The sequence below is a fragment of the Geospiza fortis genome, unplaced genomic scaffold (genome assembly GCF_000277835.1).
Source record: "Geospiza fortis unplaced genomic scaffold, GeoFor_1.0 scaffold181, whole genome shotgun sequence".
Taxonomy (NCBI): Eukaryota; Metazoa; Chordata; class Aves; order Passeriformes; family Thraupidae; genus Geospiza; species Geospiza fortis.
In genome coordinates this window covers 34,548-37,430 of record NW_005054412.1, presented here as the reverse complement: position 1 = coordinate 37,430, position 2,883 = coordinate 34,548, and the positions used below count along the sequence as shown (strand labels likewise).

General features: G+C 40.8%; 1 protein-coding gene across 1 annotated transcript in view; it reads left to right on the top strand.

The window, feature by feature from the left end:
* Positions 1–1,243: 1,243 nt before the first annotated feature.
* Positions 1,244–2,883, top strand: part of CCNA1 (cyclin A1) — a 7,909-nt gene continuing 6,269 nt past the window's right edge. The window contains exon 1 of the mRNA XM_014309199.1: positions 1,244–1,252. Coding sequence (XP_014164674.1) covers positions 1,244–1,252 — 9 coding nt within the window. The remainder of the gene's footprint in view (positions 1,253–2,883) is intronic.

Here is a 2,883-nt window from a genome sequence, read left to right as displayed (position 1 = left end):
TGTTTTATTGTCAATGAAGATGCTATTCCCAGGCATGCAGGCCAATAACTATTTAGGCCAAGCTGAAAGCCCAGGGATTAAAGCATGCTAGGGACCCAAAAACACTTCAAAGGGTGAAGAGGGAAGGGGACAGCTGACAGTGGTTTAATTTGTGGGCATAGGGATCCATGCCTCAGATTGTGAACTGAAGCCTGTGCAGAGCTTGCTGTGTAAAAACTGGGAATTAACAGTGATTTTCAGAGAAAAAGCAGGAACCAGTGCCTGTTCCCACAGCATGGAATAAGACCCTTTAGCTGAAAAAGGCACCAAAGCTGGACAACATTTGAAGCAAAGGCTACAAGAAGGAGAAAGATCTAAGGAACTAGGAAAGACAGACAAGAGACAAAGCGCTTTAACACTGTCTTTTCCAGGGCACAGAGGAAGGAAGCATCCCCGCCAAGTCAGGAATCGCTTTGACTTCGCTGTCTTCCTAGAAATCATCAGTAAGATGCAAGAAGCCCTAGGAGTCCACTCAGGAAGGCTTCAGCTTCCTCTCAAACATAAAGTGAAGCTCAGAAGCAAATGACTAATGGCCCAAAGCTTTATTTGATTTGCTGCTACAATTATGCAGTGGCTGGCAAAGCTCACTGGCCTCCCTCAGGTACTAATCCATACTGGGCTGTTTCAAAGAGTTCCTGAGAAACTGGAGCTTAGATAGCCTCATTAAAAGCATTTGAGAGGCGTTTCAGCTACTTTAATGCACGATATGACTAGTGAGGATAGCCATATGCTGCTCATACATAAAAGTATGCATAAGTCATTTGTTGGCTAGCTGAGATTCCTATGTCTAAATGGAATAAAGATATGATGGGCACTTGGATATAAAGAATGCTTAGAGACTGAAGATGAATTCGGTCATCCCATCAAAACAAAAGGGTAAGGAGTGTTTAAAGTTCAACTTCAGCTAATATTTGTTTTCAAAGGCTGGTAACTAGACTAATTTATTTTCAGAAATTAAAACTTGGCATGAAAATGTTTAAATAACTGCCCCCAAGTGAAGTGTTCCTTGTGCAAACCTGAGGGGCTGAAATTAAAGAAAGAGAAGAACATGGATATACAACATAATCTTCTGTTCCCCTGACTTGCCTTTGCCCACACCTGTAGCTGTGACAGATCTACTACAGTAACTACCTGCTTACAATCCTGTTGCTGCAAGGACATGGAGCCCCTCCCATCCAAAAGGAAAAAGAGTGTGTCATGAACAATGGATCAGGTAACATTTTTCACCTTCAGATATATCACTTGCTCCTTATGATAAAATCCTTTTTGGGGGTTCAGAGTGAGTTGGTTAAAAAAAAAATGTAAGAAGAGTGTGAAGAAAAAATACAGCCATTTAATGCAGATTGGATCACAAGAACTGCAAAAACCAATTCTGGCATAAGACCCTGCTTGATATGTCTGAATTTTGGATCATAGTTTCTACATTTCAATCCCTGGAGAGCATCTCAAGTATCATCACTGCCAACGCACAGACAGTTTTAACAAAATTCTCTTTAATTTGGTCTTACAAAATCTGCAACAAGGGAAATTCTGAAATTTCCCATGCTGTCTCTTCTGGGGCATCGCAATTCTGGCATCTGACCTAAATCTCATGCTGAGGTTTCAGCTGCTGTAGTTCTTGCTCTTTTGTCTTCACTGCAGACTTTTAGAGGGCTCATGTGCCACACAGGCTATACTCCTGTTTGCTCCTGCTCAGACAGCTATGATTGATCATGGTGGATCATGCTCAGGCTGACATTCACTGTAACCTCCTGATTCTTCTTCACGGAGCTGCTCCCTACCTGGCTGTTCCCCACCCTGCATTTCTGCATCCACTGGCTCTGACCTTGCACTTGTGCTTCAGGAGCATCCTGATTTTCCGAACATTTCTCCAGTTTGCCAAGATCATTTCAGAAATCTGTGTTCCTGAGAATGGCCACAGTCTTCCCACAAATTGAGCACACGTGCTCAATTCTCATGTATCATTATGCACATCACTGGTGACTAATTTTGCTGGTTTGACTGAATGACCCATTGTGTTTCCTGTGCTGGTAGCTGAGTGCTGCTTAGCTGTGCAACAGCACAGCCAGATCAGTACCTAGCTGTCCCTCGACTTGGACTTATCACGGGAATCAAACCCACCCTTACGTGAACTAAAAGCTCCTTTTTCTCGCGCATCCTTTACAAAGAGAACCCAGACTTTGATATCAAAGTCCAAGCCTGGCTGTTTGCACAGAGCCGCTGCTGTCACTTGCACATCTGTGAAAAATGCCAGTCACTTGTTTTTAAAATTTTAAAAGTTTATTAGTAATAAAATGGTTATTAAAATAGTAATACAATTAGAGTAATAATAATTTGGACAATTTGAATTAGGACAATATGAGACAATAGAGACAAAGAGTTACGGATGTCCGGGTACCTTTTTCTGGTCAGGACGAGCCCAAAAAAGGACACACGTTAACAAAGGATTAACTCTTAAAAGCAATAGCCTGTTGCATATTCATACACTTCATACATGATGCATAAATTCCATTCAAATACAGAATTCTGTCTGGACATCGTCAACTTCTTCCTCTGAATCCTAACAGTGCCTTCGAGGTGGGAGAAGTTCGTTTCTTCTGCTAAGAGGGCAATAAATTTTTCTTTGAAAGATTTAGTTGTCCTGTGGCTGCTATCTCGCTGCGAGTCCTTTCCTTAAAAAAAGTATCCTACATAGCATAGTTTCTATTTTAACAGTTTTTATAACCTAAAACTATATTTAACACACTACTTAAGAGAATTAATACAGCATTACTTTCTAACACAACACATATAATATTCATTTTAATATTTGTGAAAAGCCAATCATAAAATACATGCATTTTT